The 22,190-nt window shown below is 29.3% G+C and overlaps 4 protein-coding genes across 7 annotated transcripts in view; 3 read left to right on the forward strand and 1 right to left on the reverse strand.

Annotated features, from left to right (window-relative positions):
- Wdr24 (WD repeat domain 24) overlaps positions 1-7,362 on the forward strand; it is a 16,681-nt gene extending 9,319 nt beyond the window's left edge. For all 3 annotated transcript variants that reach the window (XR_016190776.1, XR_016190775.1, XM_015515259.2), the window contains one exon: positions 5,744-7,362. The gene's annotated coding sequence lies outside the window, so the exon portion shown is untranslated. The remainder of the gene's footprint in view (positions 1-5,743) is intronic.
- Positions 7,363-9,158: 1,796 nt separating this feature from the next.
- LOC107166543 (MICOS complex subunit MIC10-like) lies at positions 9,159-11,010 on the forward strand. The gene is made up of 3 exons (XM_089222392.1): positions 9,159-9,479; positions 10,167-10,214; positions 10,734-11,010. Exons 1-3 carry the CDS (start codon positions 9,404-9,406, stop codon positions 10,829-10,831), a joined length of 222 nt encoding a protein of 73 aa, XP_089078518.1. The 5' UTR covers positions 9,159-9,403; the 3' UTR covers positions 10,832-11,010.
- On the reverse strand, positions 10,999-13,668 carry LOC107166542 (aprataxin). Its single transcript, XM_015515255.2, has 3 exons — positions 13,077-13,668; positions 12,042-12,175; positions 10,999-11,271 (listed from the first exon to the last, which is right to left on the reverse strand). Exons 1-3 carry the CDS (start codon positions 13,328-13,330, stop codon positions 11,108-11,110), a joined length of 552 nt encoding a protein of 183 aa, XP_015370741.2. The 5' UTR covers positions 13,331-13,668; the 3' UTR covers positions 10,999-11,107.
- A 131-nt stretch (positions 13,669-13,799) lies between these two features.
- LOC107166539 (BSD domain-containing protein 1-like) lies at positions 13,800-16,553 on the forward strand. 2 transcript variants are annotated; one of them, XM_015515253.2, is made up of 8 exons: positions 13,800-14,173; positions 14,742-14,853; positions 14,928-15,044; positions 15,197-15,349; positions 15,413-15,737; positions 15,825-15,911; positions 15,972-16,052; positions 16,265-16,553. In XM_015515253.2, exons 1-8 carry the CDS (start codon positions 14,163-14,165, stop codon positions 16,321-16,323), a joined length of 945 nt encoding a protein of 314 aa, XP_015370739.1. In that variant the 5' UTR covers positions 13,800-14,162; the 3' UTR covers positions 16,324-16,553. The 2 variants fall into 2 exon arrangements, with proteins under 2 accessions (XP_015370739.1, XP_015370738.1); XM_015515252.2 differs by having other exon boundaries at positions 13,804-14,173; positions 15,801-15,911.
- Positions 16,554-22,190: the final 5,637 nt, after the last annotated feature.

A 22,190-nucleotide genomic window follows, 5' to 3' on the forward strand; every position in this document is an offset into this window, starting at 1 on the left:
TTACAATTCCAAGATTTCATCAATTATTCCGTGATTAAATAATGTGTAAAGTGTATGGGAGAGGGTGCTTGCTTAAGCGTGCTTGGCGATTCACCAATGTTGGTTTAATTTAATTAACCATCATTAATGTGGTTTCAGATTTGTGTAGTTTACTAATGACAGGAAATATTTTTATGTGTGTTGAAGTTTAATTGAATATTTGCGTAAATTATTGTCGATGTTGTTTAAGGCAATTCACTAAGTATGCTCAATCTCTTTTTACTCGATATTGTAGTTATAAGATTTGATTTTTGGAATTTTTAAATATCTATACTTAAAGGCCATGTTTTGAGATTTTTCGTTTCTACTTAAGGATTAATTATTACTATTCATACTAGTTATTTAGTGGATAATTTTTTTTAAAATGTTGATTTAGCTAATTTAAAATTTAAACGAGTTGTTTTACCATTATCTAAATTTTTATAGTAAGAATGATAGTTGCTATAAGAGTCGTTTTAAAAATGTATAAAATATTTGGAAATAGTATTGGTATACATATTATTATATATTATACACATAATCGTTTCTTAAATTTTAAAATGTGTGAATCAGTCATTTTAATTATATCAAATTGTGGGAGTCATCGAACCATAATGATGATGATTGTCTTTCTACATTTTTTTTATTTTTTGGAATTTTTATTGGAATTATCAACTTTTGTGATTTTTTACTATATGTATCCCAATAATTTAACAATTAGTTCATTTTTCGCCACTACGCGTTGTTATATTATATTGACAACGTTGTGCATAAAAATTAACAGTTTATTATTATTTGTTCTTTTTAATAATGTAATAAATATATTTAATATTTATGTTATCAATTGTTTCTTAATAGTAGTTGGTCAATATTGTCGAGCCACAATAAATAAGTATTTGCAACGGTAAAAAGTTATAAAATACTATCTCTGCAGTCCACAGCGATGAGGACGGCCCTCTTATCATATTTTCCAAATATTGCATTAATTAATTACTTTCGTCTCATATTAGTCGTTTTGCAAAAAAAAAACTATAGTTACGATTGTTACGAATGTACATCCTGTATTCATATCCTACAATTTAGTGTTATAAGCATGATGTCATGTTATTCTTCAGCCTTTTTACGAATCAATTTAACTCAGTGGTGTATTTATATGTTTGTGACAGGGCGTGAAATTGCCCAAAATTCTCAAAAATATATGTAGGTATATCTATATAGCGCTAAAGTTGTAAATACACCTCTCAGAGGTTAGGTAGTCAGAGGTGACCTCTGCGTTTGCCTTTGCTACTGCTGTGTTAAGTTTAACTCTGGTAAGTTTATATTAGACATGTTTATCTTTATTATGTGCTATATACTTATATATAAGATATTAAAAAGATAGTAAGATAGTATAAGATTTATAAACCTTCTTTAAAATTTTTTTAAGCAAATAGTGTCAATTATTCTCATAGCATAATATACTTTCCTAGTATACAAGCATTTATATTTATATGCTTTCAACATAGATTCGGTCACGCACGTAGGGCTTAGAGTATATACTGTTATACTTATTACGATTATTTAATATCGATTATAATTGTAACACCTAAACAAAAACTAATTACAATCTACGCTTAAAAACATTGAACAGGTAGCTGGGTAGCTAATCATAATCATGCATCATACCTACAGTTAAACGGATTTCTGATCCACCTATATAGTATAGCATTACAAAATGTATTTATACCTATACTAAAAATCCAAAACTTGTTTTCAGTTAAGTTGGAATAATAATATATCTATCAAAACGATTCTATATAAATACAGCTAATATTTCAATACTTTAACATTGTACACAAGGGCCAAGTGTGAATAAGAGGAAGTGGCAGATCTCATTCACGAGAGAAAGTGTAGAAATTTGGTGTATTTTTACATAATTAAATATTTATATTGTTTCATTATTTAATAAAACTTATAAGTATGACAACATGGCAACTTGTATTTGCGATGACTTGACTAGTAACGTATACACAGATGGCACATAGCAGTGAGTGTTCAAACCCCTCCCCCCAGCTGGTATTGTTTTCACTTTACATATACATACATAACAAGTTAGGACAATTCACTCTGGGAGAATGCTGAATTTCCGGTTTCTAAACGTATTTTAATACGAGCCAACAAATTATAATTCTATATATACTTACATTTAAAAAACATTTTGGTAACCTTTATATTTTAGTACTTACGTATTTGAACATAGACATGTTTTTGGGCTGAGCACAACATTTTTTTTCTAATCGATTTTCGTAACATTTCGTGTATTGTTATGGAAACGCAATAAAAAATTAAAATTAAATTTCTAACTAAATGTATCATAATTCTACAAAATATTTTCTAATGCACTATACTCCAAATCATATTATATTACACAATTCTTCTATTTTCATATCAGAGGTGAAATATCTAATATAAATTCATACAAACGACATTTTTTTGATATTGCAGTCTAGTTCAAAGTATAGTTTAAATCTACATATTATTAAATACTCATACTTTGATATATTTCATTAGAACCATTACATAATTATTAATTGTTTTATTCTATTCAATTAAAGTATTGAAATATTTATATTAATAAGTCTCTAGCTAAATGTATGTATATAGTTCTTTTGTTTTGAATTATGAATGCTAATATGAAAATGGAAATGACTAAATGAATATCAACAGTCGCAACTATGCACTTACTGATAACTAACGGATACAACGGAGTTATAAGGTGTTCTTAACTTAATATTAGATACTATACAATGAATACAATTTTAAAAGTACTTCTACTTCTCATTGAAAATATCTGTTTACTCCACTGGACTTAATCCTCAAATAAGGCTCGCACTAATCTTAGTCATAGGACCAGCTAGGGCATCGGGATTATGGTGCATTCATAAATAAATAATAAATATACACCTCGGCGGCTCCGAAAAGACGCTCTTGATTTTTGTAACAAGGTCACAAGGAGATCGTTTCTCGTTAGTTTTTGTGTTTGAATCTAAAGATACCAAATACCAATTATTAATTTTCTCTATTATAGGTTTTCAATTTACTTTTTATTTAAAGTTAAATTTAATAAATGATTTAGATAAGTTATAAATAATTCTTGTTTATTGCATCCTGTTTTAACTATTTGGAACTATATTATATCACTACCAGTCCCTAGGTTCAGTAGATTCACAACTCTGAAGTAACTGTTTATACTTATTATGACATAAATACATGATATAATTATATGTACCTATCTATATTGCACTATATGAAGTAATTCATTTAACCGCAATCTAAACAATAATTTTCGGTATTAATTTTTGTGATATATTGAGAGTAATATTTTTTGAAAAATGTTTGATATTGAAACGGTCTAGTTGTATTAATTGTTATTTATTCCTAAGCCAAACAAATGTTTCTCTATAGAAATCGCATTGGCCTATACCGGAAGAATGAGTGATGAGGAGCATGACATAATTATTCATTGACCTAATATATTATAGTTTATATGAGATTAATGAAGTTTGTTTATACATATATATTAGAAACAATAACGATATAAATGAATATTAGTGTGTACGGTACAGGTTATTGTCACATATTTTATTATTTTTATTTGTTTACTTAATATTATTACCTATACAATTAATTTTATCAAAGTAAATACTCTTATAATATATAATGGTTTCATATTTGAAATGAGTCATTGCTACGATAATTATTCATAGCAATATTTAGATAGACAAAGAGGATGTCTAGATACAGTATAATACTATAAAATGACTCATAAGTTATAACATACAGTCATATTGATGTATATTTGTAAGAATATGATTGCTTGTTTGTTTTTTTTTTTTTTTTTATCCATTATCCAGCGGCAACTTAGACCATTGGGAAGGGGGTGGTACTGTAGGTTTATGGAACGATAAGGTGTGTTACACGTGGGTGAGTTTTGGCAGAATTTTTATTGGGGCACCCGTAGGTTTCTGCCATGCCCCAGAGTGGGGGGCGGCACTTGTTCTCCGGACACCGTGACTTGCCCGGAGAAAAATGTCGCCCGATGATCGAGGATCGAACCCGGTCTGGCCGAACCACAGCCAACGCGTTAGACCGCTTGGCCACCTCGTCCCCCGATTGCTTGTTTTATTTTTATCTATAATCCCTATGTATATCTAATATCTATGTAATTATGTAATATGTATTATATACTGATGTATTAATATTATGTATTGGGTTAAAATAATAATTATCAGGTATTCGAAAGTAGTTAAGCCAAATCATTATTGTAATTTATTATGTATACAATGAAAGCGTAACTTATTTTTTTACTGAAAATTTTGATGTATCAAAATTAAAGTTTAAACGAGTGATTTTTTAGTTAATGAACTTTTTAAGAAATAGGAATAATAGGTTCATGATAATGGATTTGTACGATACGGGGATTATGGTTGTTTGTACTTTTTATTGATTAATATTCATCTATCAGAATTTATAATTTGTATAAGTGGCCCAAGTATAATCAATACTTGATCTAATATTACATCTATTTTATATTTTGTAAAATCACTTCTAAGAACTATCATCCTTAGAAGAAACATTTTAATAACTGAGAAACTAGGTACTCGTAACCTACATCAACATTTTCGAAAAAATTATCCACTAATTAATGTACAGTAAAAAGGAAGTGATTCTCGTTGAGTTACAAGAGTGTAAATGTGATGTTGAGCATAATTTGAAAATCTTAATTTATATACATATATAATATGTATTAATTACGCGTGTATCACCATGTTAAATTTTTGTGTATAATCATGTAGTGGTTGGAGTTCTATCACATATAATTATTTAAACATTAATATGTTTTAGGCTTGGTACAACTTTTTTATTCCAACTGAATTTTGCGAGGCCGATATTCGTAATCCTTTATTAATTATTGCGATGAAACAAAAATCAACAATAAAAAAAATGTAATTAAATTCCTAACAAAATGCAATTTTTGATCGCAGTGTTGGTACCCAAAAACATAATATCTATGATTTATTGATTTCTCAAATATGACTCAACATCTAGTATTTGTGATAATCATACGTTGATTTATATAGCTAGTCAATTAGCTAAAGTATAGCCTCATTTCATCACTTTCTTCGTGTATTGCATACCTACAGGTTATCGGTTAAGTAAAATATTTAAATATATTATATTGAGAGTCTAGTTTATTTAACATACGAATTCTCTTGTTTTCCACCGTTTTATAGTTACTAACTTACTTTACTTACTGCAAATTGCAACGTAAATTAAGTGATGGTGAAGACGCCGGCTAATTATTGAAAGGAAATTATTTTCGACATTTATCGTATCTAAAATATGTACAAATTATGTATTGAGTATTTGAGTGTATAGTATCTATTAATTTATACTAAAGATAGTGGCGAACGAATATGCGTTTAACTATACGACGCTAGAAATAGAAGTTTATAATATACTAAAGTTATTACTATGTTATTCAATAATTTATAGATATTATTTTAATAAGGTTAATATAACAATTATTTTTGCTTAGAATGCGTGATTCCTAATAATTGTAGTATTAACTATTATCGATTGGAAACAATGACACACAAAATTCTATTGTAGGAGGAGTTATACAAAAAAGCTGCATAATAAAAAAAGAGTAACTGTTTCATTTTATTTTATTTTTTTGTTTTAGCATTATAAGTAATCTGATGATAATACTGAAGCCTGAAGATTGAAAAATGTCGTCCATGTTGACTACTTAAATATGAAAATATCCGATTTCAAAAGCATATTTGAAAAGGGCAGCGGTTACCTTATTCCGTATATGTTCTTTTTATTATGTATCAGGATTTTAGCAAAGTTGAAAAGGTACTATAAACACACGCTCTAGTTTCCTGATATGAATCTTTTTCAAACCATATGATTTCCTACTGAAAAACAATCAACCGTTTTATTACTACCATCACAATAGCTAATAAAAATATCACTATAATGATATTGATATAGTTATTTAACATTAATACGCATTATCAAAGTATATATTTTAAACAATGTTGATGCTGTACATTTTAATTTGAAAATGAAAAATGCTTCTAGTATAGATATAACTACTTTATAATATACTTCGGCTGTGTACAATATTCCATAAGTCTATTTTTAATACTGCAAGAAAATTATTTGTTTTTTTTTTTTAATAACATTTTACTACCTATTTGTTATGTATTTAAGATGTATGTTTATTTTATATTTTGTTAACAATTCTGTTTGGTTTTTTGGATAGCATCATTAATTATTAAGTATTGTCCATAAATGGATAAATGTGTATGTCATCAAGTATCTATATATTATCAATATTACAATTAACTGGCAAAAAAACTACCATAATAAATATTAGATTATTTCTACTAACGTTAATTATTATTTATTAATTGTTGAGCTATTATATAATTTTTAGCTATAAAAAATCAACGTAAAAAAAACTATTCGTTCATTTTTTTTTTTATTGTATATCATCATATCAACTATTTGATAATTGTTTTAATTATTTCTGGTAAACTATATATATTTTTTTGTAAGACGCATGATTACAATTATTTCATAAAAATATGGCTGTGCGGGGAGCAGTGGATGATTCCGTGTGGCCATCCAGACAAGTAAACAACCTATGTACTTTTATGTGTATTGTGTATATTTATAATAGTGTACAGAAATTACGGCGTATAATATGAACAACGTGCATATTATAATAGTATACAGCCACTCTCTCTGGACAGTCTTATAGCTGTAGGATCTCGCAAGCCAACACGATGGTCATCACTTGCTATAGCAAGCGAATCAGCGACTTGACTCGTTTGGACATGAAAATATATAGATGCGGTGAGTGCCCTAAAATTTATATAATCACTTTGCCATTAAGTACCACTCCCCTAACTAAGTGCTTATTATTATTTATTATTTTATATTGTTTCATTAATCAATTATTATTGTTTTACATCATAAGACTACTTTGAGTCACACTTTTTGTTACATTTCTGTTTTTTTTCTAAATTCTAATATCAGTAATATCTACGTTTCTTTTTTACATTTTTTGCTAATGTGTAATTTTGAGTTAAAAAAATAAAATACAGTGACACCTCCAAATAACGGACTGAATTTCCCTTCTTAATAGTAGACGACCCTTATGCGACCGAATGTGTCCGGTATCTAGAGGTTTCACTGTATACAAATACATACATTTTGTTTGATCCACTTTCGTTACATAATAATCGTAATTCAAATTTTCTACATAAAAATAAGCATTAACGATCATAATTGTATTCTTTATTTATTTCAACAGAACAATAATGAATTGGCCCCACTGAACTCGCTCAATTATATATGGCTCATATGGGGCCAATGAAGTGACGGCTTAAATTAAGTTTAATTTTCAATTTTTTTCACTAAACGAAAATTTATTTATCTACAATAATTGAAAAAAATGTAGAAAATTTGCCGCAGCTCAAAATAAAATATCTAGACATTTTATCTCACGTATGCGAAATTGTTTTACAAGTATTTGGTGAAAATTTAAAGTATCTACGGCCAATTTATTTTCAGTATTTTTTATTTGACGTTTGAACACCTCATGAAGCACCTTGTATTATATTTACAAGCTATTAGAATATTAAAAAAAAAAAAAATTGTTTAACGTCAATCGATTAAAAACTTCAATAATACTCCGGAACAGAAAAAAACTCGATCCTAAAAAGTTATGACTACACGGCGTTATAGCTAGACTATTTCACTACACCACTGTCGTATGTTCATTTATTCGGTATAATATTCAATATTGTGATATTATCGCCTTATAATATAGGTTAATACATACGATTTTCAACTAACGTTGTATCGGTATTTTAACGTTGACTTTTGATGTTATTACAATATTTATATCTGCGTACACAAACTAGCACATTGCATAACATGTATCTAGTATCAGTAGTATCTACCTATATATAGGTAAGTACCTAGTATCTGCCTTCAATGTAAATAAAATACAAATAATACACGATAAATCAAATTGTGATAATAAATGATTCAATCAATTTTATTTGTGTAATATTTTGTATGATTTATGTTTATCTCATATTGTATTAAATTCTCACCCAATTTAAATATTACGCAATACAAAATTATCAAAACAATATTATTGTCTGTCAATACTCGACAACCTAATTTCCTAGCCATAGTAGTAAATGTGTTAACAAAATATTTGATTTTCACATCATTGCTTTTACGATCAAGGCCGGCTCTAGCTTTTTCAGCGCCCAGTGCAAGTATTATTTCGGCGTCTTTCCCCCTTTTTTTAAACATTATAACACACAGGCAACCGTGCGCCCCTGTGCCCTGCTCGCACATGTCAATCTCTCAAATCAAAATCCAGCCCTGTTTATGATGTCAATAATTAAGAAATAAGAGGACGCTTCACACATATTTGCCGTGTCCGTCTTACAAGTGCGTAACGTAGAAAATGTACGCTCAGCAGGTGAGGGTTTTTTTTACGGTAGTTCAATTTTATAGCAAGTTATGCGTATATAAAAAAGCGTGAATTAAAAACCGCCATAACTCACGTAAAAACTAAGTTATCTTAAAAAACCCGCATACAAACACAGATAATATTCTTACAATCAAGTTTCATAATAGGTCGATTCACTCCAATTTTTAAACTAATGGAGCTAAACGTGATCTGCACTTGTAAGACGGAGACAACAAATATGTGTGAATTGTCCTCTTAATGCCTAAACATTAACGATATATATATATAAAAAAATATTCCGTGAAAATTAATTTTATAATATTATTTCATATGATATCGCGTAAATAAATTTAAAATTACATAGATTTAAAAAAATGATGTACCTGTAATGTATGTATTTATGTGTAATATTGAATAACAATTAACTATATAATAATATAATATTATTTTCTACTTGTTAAAAATCTTTACTGATGAGTGATGACTGTCCAGTGCAGCCATAGAATAATAATTTTCGCGTGTCTACCTTGGCGCCTCAGTCTTATCTGTGAGACGAGTGATAACATACTGTTATCAGCTCGACGACGACGGTCAGTGCTGCAATCGAGCTTACAAAATATTTTCAATACCTACCTTTTTTTGCCATTTCATCATTTATTTATATCTTCGGCTGTTACTTGTTAGTACTTAATTGTTATAATTTTAATTTGTGTAGGTCGTAGGTGCGAATAGCAGTGTAGCGCACTAACTCCCGATATTTAAACCGAATATTGGAATTCTGGGTCCGACCACCCGTGCCGGTTTATTATTATTTTCCTCGACGGCGTGAACGTGAAAATGAGTAAGGTGTATAAAGAAGACGAGATCAGCGTCCGAGTGGATCGGTGCCTGTACGATTCGGTGATCAAATTCGGTAAGTAATACGATAGATCGACCTCTGAGAAAATCATTTGGATATCGTAATAGCGTAGCCGGTACCACATTCCCTATCGTTGCAACCTTGCAACAGTGTTAGTAAGTTCTTGAATAATTGATTGAACAACAATTCATTTAGTCGTATTTCAAATCGACTCGTTTTAAACAGAATATTTAATCTAGAAGATCTATCTGTTTACAACAAATTTTTAAGAAATAACTCTTTGTACTAGCTACTCTCGAGCAATTGACATTTCAAGCCCTGCTGAAAATAGTGAAAAAAATAGTATATACATCATACAGCTTATGCAATTTTTTGGCTGGTGCAATTTAATCGGGTAAATACCGGTCACCATGCCACTCTGCTCGTGAGATATTATTCAAAAACCAATTCGAATTTTATCACAAGCATTTTATTTGTCTAAACTAAAACTAAAGGTAGTGAGTTATTGAATTATTGGTCTTCTCTAATCACCAATTTCATCTTTATAGCTTATGTATTATAGTTATTAATCAATTAATCTACTATCAAGGCTTATTGTAATGACGCCCTTCTCCAATAAAATAGTTCAAACAACCCTTATGGTATGTGACATTGTAGCACAGGCTATAAAAGTCTTTCTGAAAGGATTGATGTTCCTAAAGTAGATGGATATTTTTGAATAATAATGGTTTATCATTCTAGGTGGCGGTTTGAGTGTAGGTGCTGTCGCATCCCTGTTGTTCTTCAAACGTAAGTTCAATGTGAAATTTTTAATAAAATAACTTTTATAGATGTTCTATAAAACAAGTAATATTAATGACTCATTAGAGCTTAGAAGTAAAGAATTTTAATCTTTTTTTAACCAGTCATTAATATTTGGAATTTATTATACTGTTAGTCATAACTTCTTATGTTCAGCTACAGTGACACTACATAATATAAATTATTTAATTTTGTTCATAACTGCCGTATTGAAAAAAATATAGGTAGATACTCTGTCCCACTAAAGAAAGGTACTGTGTCTTGATGATAACCAATCAGAAATACACATCTCCCACACCTTACATCGCTACTACTTAGTACACACTAGTGACCTGCTGCCTAAAAAATATTAGATGGTTTGCTAATGATGTGAAGCTCAGTCGCCATTCGGCATGTTTAGAATGGTACCTTTCTTTTATATGACAGAATGTACATACTTATAAACATTATGATCAAAAGAACTATTTTGAATAATTTAATTATTGATTATTAATTTTTGTTATCTAGGCAAGAAGTGGCCAATCATCATGGGTTCTGGTTTTGGATTGGGTTTAGCATATGAGAATTGCGAAAAAGACTTAAAGGAATATTTTACGAATACATAATATCCTGTATGTTATTAGAGCTTAGGCAATAATACAATAGCCTTAGACTCTAGAGTCAAACAATGTGTTGTCCATACAGTTTATTTTCTTTTATGTTAATTGTATTACTGTAAGTAGTATTTTTTGTTTTGATTTTTTAATTAAAAAATAAATAAATAATTACAATGTTGGATCCAAAAGTTTTCATTTATTTGTAAAAGTCAAAATTTAAAATATTTTACTTGTATAATATAAGATGATATATTAATACATAAAGTATAACTTGATAAAAAAATATCAAAAGACTTGTGGCAAACAGTGAACCATTTTCAAATGTAATTTTAAATGATTAATGTCATTGGTAAAGAATTCACATTTATTACATTGAAGTGGTTGATGCAAAAATTTCTTGTTGGGCGGCAATATTATTTGTCCTAAAGTTTGTAATTCAGAAATTATTTCTGAAAGCAAATAACAAATTATTAATTCAACAAAAATCTTAATCATACATAATACATAGCATGGTCTACCAACAAGTTATTCTTAAGAAGAATATTGGTTTATTGTATTAATAAAATTTATTATAGTTATTAATTTATTATACTAATATCAGTAAATGTTGATCTCATGTGTAATCCTAAACACACATTACGCTTTAAATACAAAAGGGATTATTTATCAACAAGAATAAAACTACAATTTTCAGATGGAGAAATAATAAAAGAAGAATATTACTATTCTACAGGTAATAAATAAAATTATATACCTAAAAGTTATGAATGTCTATTTATAGGGTGTTACCATTAGGTTTCCTCCCTATTCTAATTATTCATGTTAATTGTTCTTGTCAATTTATTATCAAACCTACTCATTACACAAACAATGTATAGATTGTATATTACTTCAATAATAAAAAAAAAAAAATGTTGTGAAAAAGGATTGCAATCTTTAGTAAAGTACATAACATTCTAAACTCAACATTGGTATTTATTAATACCAAAACACCAATTTAAATGAAAAATCTTTAAATAAATTATATTTTATTACTTGATAATAGATGTTATTAATGTTGACACTTGAATTGGTTTGAGAAAAGCATAATTTAATTAATGTTAAGTATCTACAAAGTGATATGTAACATTTGGGGCTTAAAGCCCATAATTACCCTTAATATAATATGAATTCCCAGGTATACTAGGCTTTAAATTGTTAATGTTTTATTTATACTTACTATGAGTAGGTATAAAGAAATCCGTATTAAATGAATTCCACTGGTGGGGTTGCCTCATATGGGAACCACAAAAGTCTTTACTCAACACATGCAAATGCAATCGGTTCATTGATGTAAAAGTGTGGTATCCAACTCTGTAAAAATTATAATAAAACCATTATCATAGATCATCTTTATAGGAATAACATACAATTGGCTGAAATCCAATGAAGTGAAAAAATGTTTATATTATTATTTTAAGAATTAAGGGTATTGAAATGTATACCTAACCTATATGTATTGTGATATTGACATGAAACATTATAGGATAATTCTCCCGGAAAAGATCAAAACATATACTATATATACAAATAAAGTATTAAAAAAACTGTTATATTTTATTATTCATGAAAATAATATTATTTTGTTTACCTAAACTATGATTGTAAAAGGAACAAGTTTCTCAAATTTTCTTTCAGTATCATTTTCCAGGCCTAATTGTACGATTGTTTTAATTATTCATGTTCAAACAGCCAACAAAGAGGTTATCGACTTGAATATCACGTTTAAGTATCATTTGATTTTTCACTTACATTTAGTAAAAGTTGTGTGATAACTAATTAGGCAGTTAAAATAGTTGGTTTTTTTGGAAAAACATGAATGGATTGTAATGCAGTTTCAAAATCTTAATTAAAAATGTTTAATTTTTTCAAATTAATATTCAACATTTAACAGCCAAATGCAGATAGGTAATGTATTCTTTTTCCAATGTACCTAAATTAGACAATAATACAAATTTCATATACTATAGTGAAATTGATTAAATAATGTTTAAACCATATTAATGATACCCAAGTTAAATATTTAACTAAGTTAAGCTTATACTGTAGGCAAGCAATAAGCATTTCATAGAAATAACCATCATTTGTTTTTACCGTTAGTAAATAATAAAGGATATCAGCAGTTCCTACTGTTCCTAGCAAATAAAATAAAATTAAAAAATCTAATTCATCATTGTTATATAGAACACTATAGTTCGTACGTATGACAACTCACAGTAAATCTTGCGCTAACAGTCCAGTTGAATGCATTACATACTCAAGGCCTTTGAGCTCCATATAGATGAGCTTGGGTATATGGTGACCCTTGAGCGAGCGGACATCCAACAAATCTTCCTTGGGCATAACTAGATAGTGATGTTCGGACTTAGGGTACTGGTCAGCAATAATCACCACAATTTCGTCAGAATAAAGAATGTTAGACGGGTCGTTCATTGCCAGAATCAAGTTGTTCCGCGCTTCATTGGTCATAATAGTAACGAAGAATTCAAAACAAAAATGCTAACCGAACGGATATTAGAAATCGGCGTGAACGACATCCAACGCGGCACGTGGTGAACGACACGATTTACTTTTAAGGGAACGGCTCACTGATGGTTTTTTTAGGCTTGTCGTTATTGTAGTCACAATTATGAACGGAAAGGACTCCGTGAAAGGGATATTATCGTCATGTAAGTATAGTACTAGTGTACTAATACTTGAAGTACTCCATAAATGTAATATAATATTCAAATACCTACCATTTTAGTTCACGCCGTTCACGATTGTAACGGTGTCAGAATCGATCGAGTGTCATAAACGAAAACATGTAACGGTTACCGTGAACACGGTAATAATAACGTTATCGCCCAACGAGTTAGACTTGATAAAGTGATAACATATTTTGTTCTGCGTAGATTGTCTGATTGTGTTCGGGGGACTGGGCGACTGTTATAGTCTACGATATTATACTTACTATAGTCTGCATTCTATTGCTAGACGTCCTTCGTCTGTTCTCCATCAGACTACTGGACCTTTGGTCGCGCCATTACTGATTGCATTACCGATACGATTTACCAAACGGGCGCTTATAAATATTTCCCAAATATAACCGCCTCCAGTATTGCTTACAATCTTGCGCCACCAGGCTTGACTCGTCTGTGCAGCTATCTCTCGTCTGTAGCGTATTTCACCGGACTATGGCGTATAGCCGTCGGATGATTTAGCTTAAGCTCGAACATACACTCTCGCGTACCCACCTCTTTAGGTGCCAAACAGTTGGATAGACGGTACCTCAGATACCCTTTGTGAACCTAACTGCACCATGGCCGACAAGTGAGTAACCAGCAGTGGTAGCAGTTTTGTATTGTATTAACGTTTATATCTCTGTTTCTCATTATCAGCAGACGACAATTTAAGATCTCTGATACAAAATTTGGACCATTGCTCTGAAGAACATAATAAATAAATTTGCATTTAAAACTATGTTTTTAATGTGCACTGAGGGAGCCCTTTCAACTATACTACATTATAATTGTAAATTAATGTGAAAGTAGAGTTTGAAAATTTATAGAAGGAATGTCATTCCTTTTGGATCAAATTGTATATGATAATTATTTATGAAAGAACCTTAAGAATACTAACCTAAAGTTTTAGCCTAATAATAACTAGCCTTTGGATGAGTAATTTGAATTTAAACTTATTTTTCTGATTATTATTTTCAACCTTATTTTGTAATTTCCAAGGTATATGTTTTAGGAATAACTTTATTATTTTTAATGAACCAAATATAAATGTCAAGTAATATATATTTGTTATAACTACATCTAATATTTACTATGTATTTTGAATCACATACTATTGTTTGGAAATATATTTAAACTTTTGCTATTATTGATTACAGACAACCTGAAGATGTTGAAAAAGTCATTGAAGAAGCCGTAGTAAATCCAGATTCAAAAGGAAATGAAGGTGGTGGGTGGTGGGATTCATTGTACTCTGCAGCCAAGTCTAAAGTATTATTATTTTTCTACTACTTCTTAATAATTCCATCTAAGTATATTTTAATTTTAAAATAAACCAATTTTAGTCAGCTGAAGTGTTGGAATCAGTTAAACGTGATCTCGGTGAACTAACAACAATAGTCACCACTGAAACCAGCAATATTGTCTTAAATACTACCAATGTTGTTAAAGATACTTTACAAGTATGCACATTTATCATATGTATAATATATTATTTTTTTTTATTTATCTTGAAATTATTAATTCTGCTTCGACATCTGAGGCCATTAGTTATTATATTTTATAATAATTTAAAAAAAGTATTTACTATATTTGACGTTTGTTTATGTTTTAGTTGGAAAATCCAGAATCTACTGCAAACACCATGAAAAAATCAGTAAGTTTATTTCTGGACCAAATGTCAAGTGCATTAAACCCTTTGCCAGATGATGAAGATGAAGCATTAATGATTGTTGGCTCAGACACAGTTACACTGTCTAGGCTACAAGTAATTTATTTAATTTGTTTTTATTTAATATTATATCATCTATTCTATTTTGGAAATTTCTAGGCCCAAATATATACTCTAGCCAATGATCCAAATACATTTGTAATGGAAATTGATGACCAACTTGATAAAAGATATAAGGCTTGGTTGGATTGGGTGAAAAGCGGTGATAGTAGTTTATTATCTAATGATAAACTCACAAAGATCTTAAATGATTGCACACCATTACGTGACAACTATCAGAAACTTGTGCCAGATTCTGTTTCTCACGCTGACTTTTGGTATCGATTTTTGTTTCGAAAGGCTTTATTGGAAGACGAAGATGCCAAACAGCAGAGGCAATCCGAAAAGGAAAATCGAGAAGCTGAAAAAATAGATTTCAATAAAGGTAGGTTATCCAATCAAATCACAATGAGGGTTGGTTTACATAGTATTCAATTACAATTTACAGAGTTAACTCCATTGTCTGATATAGAGCTGTCTGAAAAAGAACAAGAGGAAATATTGTCGTTGTATGACCAGGAACGAAGAGTATCATCAAAGTCCAGCAGTCCTATAGAAGGTTAGTTTTAACAGAATATTTGTAGCAAATATACTAATATTTTCCTTATAATATTTGCAGACGTAAAAAAGGATTTAAAATCAAAACATGAAGATGCTCCATCTAATGCTTCTTCAGTTACCACTTCAAGTTTGGACAAAGGTAATTTTTTTATATGACGAATGTTAGGAAGTCACTATGTTGATTATCTATCAAACGGTAAACATTTATTCAGTTTCATTTGCAAAATCACAGATTGTTCCTACAAATAAATGAATAACTAATTAAAAACTAAATAAAACTTTCTAATGCAAAGAAGTTTTCAGTGAGATTTAAAATTTAAATAATTTATTGGTGTTTTGTTTTTTGTTCAGATGAATGGGTCAAGGATTTTGATATGGAAGACATTGAACCACCTACCAGTACTAAGTGATTTGAAAATCCACAAATTGAACTTTGATAATGTTTAGATATTTAGTTTTTTCACATCTGTCTTTGTTGACTGGTGGGATATGCATCTTGATGATAATTTAATGAATATTTTTTGTCTACATATATTTCTATATATTTAATAATATTATCATATTTTTAAGTTATTTTTATTGTTAAACACATTTTTGTTTTGTGTCAAATATAAAAAAGAACACTATTAACGTTGTATAATATTGCTCGTTAATATTATTTCTTTGACCTTGTTGACAGATAAAAAGAATATTGAAGAAAAAAAATAATTACAAGAAAAAAATACAAATAGGTCATACATGGTGAATTGATAACAAATTAGGATATGGATAAACAATATCATATTAATTATTTATGAAAAAACTCAATAGATGAATGCATTTTATTTTATTTTACAAAAGGAATGGTCATAAGCGGGAGGAATAATGTGAACAATATTATAAGCATAACAATTTTGTTTTTAGAAAAACTGCTTCCCAAGTTAAAGCATACATTTTTATAGCATTAAACTATATTTTATGACTTTACGTAATGCATTTAAAATAGATAATTTTCAATATAAGTAGTGTATCTGTTCAACCAGCAAGTGATTAACTAAATAAAGATGATACCAACACTTTTTAATTATTTCTTAGTAGGTTTTTAGAAAGTAAAATTTTTAAATTTGATGCATTACCTACTAAATTGATTTTTTTATTAATAACAACATTATTCAAAGGACAAAGAGAGTAGATGATTTCCATTCTATTATGTCTTCATAAAAAATAACTGCAATACTTGAAAATGGCTTTGCCATTATTTTTATTTGTAATAGTTCAAGTAAACTTTTTATGGAAAAAAATATCATAAAAGTTACTTAGAAAGTTATACAATTTGGGAAAAACTAAAAACTGATTTTTTAATGACTGACTTATAACATAAGTATTTGAGCCTAAACTATAATTACCGGAGACTTGACATTTTCTTGTTACTTTTATACCAGTATAGCACCATGTTTGGATGCACTAATTCTTATTTAAAGAGGCGATCATTTGTGAAGTGTAGGTATATTAATTATCTGTGCATTATATAACACCTACATATATATATTATATATATTATTATTAAGTACATGCGCAACGCAATATTACATACAGCTGTAATGAACTGTTGCAGTAGGGCAGTCGATTCAGAAGTCAGTTTGTCAGAACTATAGAAGTATACTTATTTAGTTATCTATAAGTCGACTGTCTAATAAGAAAAAAAAAAAAAAAAAGTCGACTGTCTAATGTATTAATGTTATTGTGACCCGGTTTTAGTTGAGATTTTTCGGTTTTTTAGTACCTAGATACTTAGTAATTCATTAGAAAAAATAAAACATATTTTTTTTACAAGCATTACAGTTCAAATTCTGAAAAAATTTCAAAAATGTTCTAATTATTTTTGAGTTAGAAATTCATAAAAGTTTTTCTCTACTACCTTAAACACAAAAAGAAAAATTATGAGCGTTTGTTTTTACAACTTATACGATATTAGAATTTCATTGGTAAATTAACGAATTCCTATCAGACGAATTTTTGAATATTATGTAGTTATTAAAAAACGAATAACCGTAGATACTTAACATTTTCATCAAGTACCTATTTATAAGATCATTTTGACCATCGTATAATTTTCAAATTTTGTAGATTATTTGGTATAAGTTTTTATGTCGATAACTCATACTAAAAATGTCAGCATTTTAAAATAGGTAGCGTAGCATCCTACTATCTAACGGAGTAACGATAGGTAAACTACGGCAGTACGGCCCAGGACTCAGGAGAGAGCACTTCTGGGCAGCGGCTCAAACGTGTCCGTGTCGCTCATTCCCACAACAAAACAAAACCTTCCCTGGCCGCCGTCACCGACACTGCGGAGCTAATTCATTTGGATGCGTAAGCGAGAAGTACTCTCTCCTAGGCCGTAGACCGTAGTATAGTATAGATAGTATAACTGTATACTTACTGATTTTACTCAATGGTAGCATTTTACACGATTGTGTTAAAACCTAAAGACCACAATTTTAATACTTTATTTATTATCTTAAATTATGCTGAGGACTAAGCCATTAAGGTGCACAAAGGTTTTACAAACGCATAATCACTAATCAATAATATGCCTGGAGTTGTCGTTGGGATGAAGGGCAGTGTAGTGCTGTTCAAATTGTTCACATCACAAACTAAGATAGAATGAACTGGAAACAAAATCCAAATCCCCGAGCCTCGTAATGTTAGAACAGCGTTTCTTAAACTTTTTTATCCGTGGAACCTTTATTGATGTTCACTTTTATCAGTTTTATCGTGGAACCCCTACTTTTTTTGGGCGCCCGGGAATTGGGCCACATTTTAACTATCTGTTTCATATAAAATATTTATTTACATTTTAGTATTTTACTACCCGAAGATTGGGCCACAAATTAAATCTATATTTTCAAAGTGTACCCATAAATTGGGCCATAAAAGTATAGCACACAAATAAGTATACTGTTAATATGAATATAATTATAACGTTTATTAACTAATTTTTATTTTTACAAAAAGGTTCATAAAATTAGTCAAATCTGAAATAATTTTTATATATTATGCCAATATTCAATTTACAAATATAATACAAAGTTAGTCAAAAAATAAATCTAGTAATAAAAAGTGGCCCAATTACCGGGCCTACCTGTAATAAATATAAAATTTTTGTGGCTCAATTACCGTTTACTTCTGGAAAAAAAAAGGTGAATTGTGGCCCAATTCCCGGGCGCCCCTTCTTTTTTTATAGCTTTTTAGCTTTTTTTAGGATTATTTGCAAATAAATTATAATGTTAAGTAGAAGTATAAATTTTTGAATATAGAGTTAGCTGATATAATATTCCATATGGCTTATACATTATTATTTAATATACAAGTATTATTTTCGATAATGGATATTTTAAAGTAAATTTCACACAGGTTAAAAAACGCTGTTAGAGACAAGATTAGGCTTATTCGGCAGAAATAGATAATACAAATGCGTAACTTGCGCTACTTAAATAATAATGATATATTTATCGATATAGGCAATAAGCAGTGCTAGATTCACACGTATCATCTATTTCACCTGCACAATTATTAGTACTACAAATCTATTCGAAAGCAGATAGCTCTCTGCAGTCACCCTCCCGCCTTTCGTTCACAGACTTGTAGTTCGTGATGCATGTACGGACAATTAGCCTTTGCCCTTGGTTACGCCCATAATCCAAGTCTAAATCATTTTACAATAGACCCTCAAATTGTGATTGCCAAACAACCACACTAAAGTAAAAATATTTTTAGACCTTAGTTTGAGTTACAGACTGTACAGTAGAACTCCGATCATCCGAACGCCAATCATCAGGACGAGAAAAAACGGCACGTGCCGTTATTCATGCACATAAGACAAAGCACATATCTCATAATCGTTTTTAGATTAGACAAAGAATAGGTATATATTATTCTTAATAAGCTGAAATAAAATAGTATATAAGCCAAGTTCACGTATTTGGAGATTGTGATGAAGACAGCAATATAAATGAATGGTTGCTTATGGATACAATTATACAAATGATCCTGGATATCAAATACTTTCAGATGATGAAATTGTTCGTAGCTTATTTGAAGAAAACGATACTGAAGAAGAGGAAAAGGAAACTGAAAAAAGAATCATTCATTGAAGATGCCCGAACTGATAGATATTTTAGTCGTCCAATACCATATTAATGATATATATATATATATATATATATATATATGATATCATATCATAGCCCATAAGAATTGAAATATAACCATTGAATGAAGATTTTATTAAAAACTGAAGATGACAAATCATCGAGACCATTGGATCATTAATTATCAACGTTGTTTCTACTACTTGCTTTTATGGGGTGTCCCACAGAGATCTGATAAATTAAATAAAAAGAACTTGTTCTAATCTTTATATATAAAAAAAAATTAATATAAATAATAGACACTTGTGCTGCATTTTAATTCTAAAAATTAAAAATTAAAAATGTGCACCAAAAATATAGCGCAAGTGTCTATGAATTATTTTTAAAAATTAATATATTATATATTATTATATTTTTAATATAATTCATAGACACTTGCGCTATATTTTTGGTACACATTTTTAATTTTTAATTTTTAGAATTAAAATGCAGCACAAGTGTCTATTATTTATATTAATTTTTTTTTTAAATATAGATTAGAGCAAGTTATTTTTGTTTCATTTATCAGATATCCGTGTAACATCCAATATAGTTATCAATAAATAAATAAAATAAATGTTTAAATAATCATTTGTTCTTAGTATTCCAATATTGGTATATAATATGTTAATAATTTGTATTAATCTCTTTTAGTTCGTGATACATCAAATCATGAAATTTTCGCGCACGGAAGTAGCGTTCTAAATAAAAAGGATAAAAGAAGGCTAGAGACTACAATACCGTCAATACCTACGATAACCTTAGAATGTAGGACATTATTTCCCAGAATTTTGAACATTTTCATATAGGTAAATGTTAATTCATAATAATATTGTAACGTGAATTACAGAAATAATACAGGATGAAGCAGTGAAAAGGCCCTTTTCAAAAGGGTGATTATTATATCTAAATATTTTAATATTATATAACATAATTGCTTTTTTGGCTGCCCCGTACTGGCGTACTGCCACTTGCCAGTAAGAAAATGGTAGTGGTAACAATTTACTGTGGGTAAGAAAATATAGGAATGTAAAATTATTAATTTTTAGAAAACAAATTAAATTAAAACGTATATAGGTCAGGAGTAGTGTTGTACAAAACAGATCCTCATCCTCTGCTGTCGGTTCTACCAGGAAAAAAACGTTTATACTTTTATAGGTAACTTATGCATATTTACTAACTATCAATTGAGATATTAACCGAAAGTTCCAAACTTATATTTGTATTTTATCTCTATACAAAATGTTTTAATATCTGTTTTCTAAAGAATATAAATTAATTATTTATATGCATAGTTATTTAATGGCTCCGCAGACCCACAGTCCACAATAATACAATATTACAATGTCTCAATATTATAATATTATATTTCGCTCATTATAAATTAAAACTAAATAATATTGTAATATATACTGCATTAAATTAGGTAGAAATTCAATAAGTATTCTATATAGAAATGTTAACAAATGTTAACTGTCTAGATAGACAATCTGAAATAGTTGTCATGAAGATGAAAAAAATCTCGTTGGACGTTATTGTCATACGCGAAATCAATATTTTTCGCATTGGTTATTGGTAAGTACTAAGTTATATTACAATAATTTAATAATAATTTATTACTAATGTATAATGAATGTAAAGGTATATAATATATGGAAATCTACCGTTACTTCTGAGTTAAAAGTTTAAACATAAACGTTTCTATATATATAAAAAGGCATCAGACGACGACTAAAATATTTAAATTGAGTAGGTATACTTATAATACATAATATAAAATCGAATGGAATTATTTTGACTCCGCCCAGGCATACATAGGCGGATATGCCTACCGGGCAACTGGGCATTTCCCCGTATTTCGTATTTCGGTAATGGGGCCCTTTAATATCATATATTATTAATAATTTTTTTTCATGTGGAGGCCCCTTTTTAAAATTTTCCGGGTAGGCTAAAAATAGCCTATCCGCCCATGCAGGCATAGCAAAAACCGTAGGTACGCGTATTATTATAGAGCTCTTTGAGGTGCGGAAAAACGATAAAAGCTCGCGTGACACCGACTTGGGTAACGACGACACCGCCCGGACGACTCGATGAGAGGTGGCGGC

The sequence above is a fragment of the Diuraphis noxia genome, unplaced genomic scaffold, assembly GCF_037042655.1.
Source record: "Diuraphis noxia isolate RWA-SAM2 unplaced genomic scaffold, SU_Dnox_SAM2 contig0003, whole genome shotgun sequence".
NCBI lineage: Eukaryota > Metazoa > Arthropoda > Insecta > Hemiptera > Aphididae > Diuraphis > Diuraphis noxia.